The 2,957-nt window shown below is 57.0% G+C and overlaps 1 protein-coding gene across 1 annotated transcript in view; it reads left to right on the forward strand.

Moving 5' to 3' along the window:
- ALX4 (ALX homeobox 4) overlaps positions 1 to 2,957 on the forward strand; it is a 46,765-nt gene that overhangs the window by 33,737 nt on the left and 10,071 nt on the right. The window contains exon 2 of the mRNA XM_004708314.3: positions 1,965 to 2,275. Coding sequence (XP_004708371.1) covers positions 1,965 to 2,275 — 311 coding nt within the window. The remainder of the gene's footprint in view (positions 1 to 1,964; positions 2,276 to 2,957) is intronic.

The following is a 2,957-nucleotide window of genomic DNA, read 5'->3' on the forward strand; positions in this document are numbered from 1 at the left end:
ACTGTATCCATCCATCCACTGTGTCCATCCCATCCATCCACTGTGTCCATCCATCCATCCACTGTATCCATCCATCCATCCACTGTGTCCATCCCATCCATCCACTGTGTCCATCCATCCATCCACTGTATCCATCCATCCACTGTATCCATCCATCCACTGTGTCCATCCTCCATCCATTGTGTCCATCCATCCACTGTGTCCATCCTCCATCCACTGTGTCCATCCATCCACTGTGTCCACCCATCTTGCCAAGGGGCTTCCTCCTCTTTGCTGCCCCTCCATCCACTTGACTGAGCAGGATGTCCTCCCCCAGGGACTGGTCTCTCCTGAAATCTGCACCCTTGCAGAGCTAAGGAGCCTGTGGCCAGCCATACTTCTTCCAAGACAGACGTGCTTGCTCTTTCCATGGTCCCTGGTACTTCCAGTATCCTTGCTCAACTGGGTTGAACTGGAAGCGCTGCTGAAACCTACTGGGACCATGGCAGACAGACAAGACAGACAGGTGGAAGTTGTGTTTGAGGTGCACTTGCTGGGAATGGCACTCAGATCTCTGGCCTAGAAGGTAGGCATTCCACCATCGCACACTACATGCCCTCTTTCCACCTGCCAGCCCCAGCTTCTCTCGTGGGGTGCCCTGGTGGCATAGTGGTTCCCATTGGGACGCCAGCCGCAAGGCCAGTGGTTTCAAACCACCCCCAGGCGGTCCAGAAAGGATTGCCGTCTCAGAAACCCACGGGGCATTCCTGTCCTTCCCTGTGGGGTCCCTCTGAGTCATGGTGGCTCGGTGGCTATGAGTTTTCAGTCTGAGTTTCTTTCTTTCTCACACTCACCGTGTAAAGGAGACCCTCTGAGTGTCTATACCTTTGTTTTAGAGAAGGGGAGACCAAGGCACACGTCGGTGAATGGGCTGGCACTGAAATCTGAATAGTAGCTGTATTGTGTGGTCTTCCTCATAGGACTAACCTATCATGGACAAGCATTGCATCCAAGATAGATCTTGGAATGGCTTTTTTATGAGGAAGGCGATGCTAGGGTATAGGGTTTGTCCAAAGCACACATCTGGAGGGCCATCGACGCCGAGTTCAGTCCCCCCAGGGGTGGGGGGGTAGACGGGTGGGCCACGCTCCAGAACCCATGCTGTGCCGTGGGCAAGGGGGTCTGCCTGGGCTGATGCTTGGGCTACGTGAACTTGGACAAGCCCCTGCCCCATCCCACCCTCCACCCCGGCCCAGCCTCCTCATCCTCATCTTGCCTGGTTTCAGCTCAGAGCTTATACCGAGCCAGCTGGCCCACAGCTCCGTCCTGTCAGGTGGCTGGGCTTGGGCAAACCTACCAGGCTGCCAGCAGAGGACAGTACCCGGACGCCTCCTGGGGAGCCCAGGCAGGGAAACGGGAGCCCTGCTTCCACAGTCCCCTGCCGGGAAGAAAGGTCCACCTGGTGGAAGACAGATGACATGGAGCAGTGGGCAAGGAGACGGCTCTCCCTCGGCCATGGACTTAGGACCCAGGCTCCTGCTGGACCCCAAACAGGGCATTCCGTCTCAAAGCTGGCTTCCCCTCTGCGGTCCCCAACCCAGCAGGCCCGGACAGACTCAAAAGGAGTTTCCCTTCCATGCAGGGCGTCAGAGCCACCGGGCCAGCATCCTCTCTGGCCAAAGAAGTTCTGACAGAGGAGGTCCCTTTAGAAGGGCACCTGGGGTGCAGGTGACAGGTGATAAGGTCAGACCGGGCTGCCGTGGATTCACATCACATGGGTGCTGGCCGGCACAGAGGGAGGGGAAAGGACTTTTCCAAGATCATAGAGCACATTCATGTCAAGCTGGCGTAAAACGGGGTCTCCTGACCCAATATGCCTTGAGGGAAGGGGCGGGAGTGGGGTTGGGGAATAGCTCTCCCGGCCCCTCCCTCCTCCCATCCTTGGTCTAGCCACTGGTTTCTGACCTCATTTCCTCCCCTCTCAGCCAAAGAGAGCTCCCTGGGTGAGCCAGAGCTACCGCCGGACTCTGACACTGTGGCAATGGACAACAGCTACCTCAGTGTGAAGGAGGCTGGGGTGAAGGGCCCCTCCAACCGGGCCAGCGCGGACCTCCCCAGCCCGCTGGAGAAGGCCGATTCAGAGAGCAACAAGGGTAAGAAGCGGCGCAACCGCACGACCTTCACCAGCTACCAGCTGGAGGAGCTAGAGAAGGTCTTCCAGAAGACCCACTACCCGGACGTGTACGCACGGGAGCAGCTGGCCATGAGGACGGACCTCACCGAGGCCCGAGTGCAGGTCAGTGGGGGCCACCTGGGGACGGGGGTGCGGAGCAGGGGCTGCCATGGGTAGTCTCAGGGCTGAACCTGACCAGCCGCCACACCAGGCTCTCCTCATCTGAGGCCAATGAGATCCTGGGATTTTGCTTTTCAAATCCTTGTCCTCAACCAGACTAACTCTGCTTTTATCCACATCCGTGTCAGACCCTACCCTGTCCTGTGAGAGGGGTGAAGGAAGAAGGTTCCGGGAGGGGGAGGGAAAGAAGTCTCTAGGTGTGTCCCTGGGGCTCTCTGTGCTGTGAGCATCTGGGCCCTTTCCTGGAGGAGAGGATGGTTGGTTTCTGCACTAGAAGGTCCATTTCACAGAGGAAACAGGATCAACAGCTATGTAACCAATGGGCTATCATCAAACCACCCAGCTGTTCTTTCTACCCAGGAGGGTTGCCTTCTCTATATTTTAGGTCTCAACTCAACCTGCCTCCTCAGAGAGGTCTTCCTGACCACCATGACTCAGGCAATGGCCACCTACCTCTATCCAACCACCAACAAACTCAACACAACATAACCCAACTCAACCCTGCCAACCCAACATAACCCAACTCAACCCACCCCACCCGACATAACCCAACTCAACCCTACCCACCCATCATAACCCAACTCAACCCTGCCAACCCAACATAACCCAACTCAACCCACCCCAC

This window comes from Echinops telfairi, unplaced genomic scaffold (assembly GCF_000313985.2).
Source record: "Echinops telfairi isolate 266 unplaced genomic scaffold, ASM31398v2 ScPeMD7_60;HRSCAF=208, whole genome shotgun sequence".
Taxonomy (NCBI): Eukaryota; Metazoa; Chordata; class Mammalia; order Afrosoricida; family Tenrecidae; genus Echinops; species Echinops telfairi.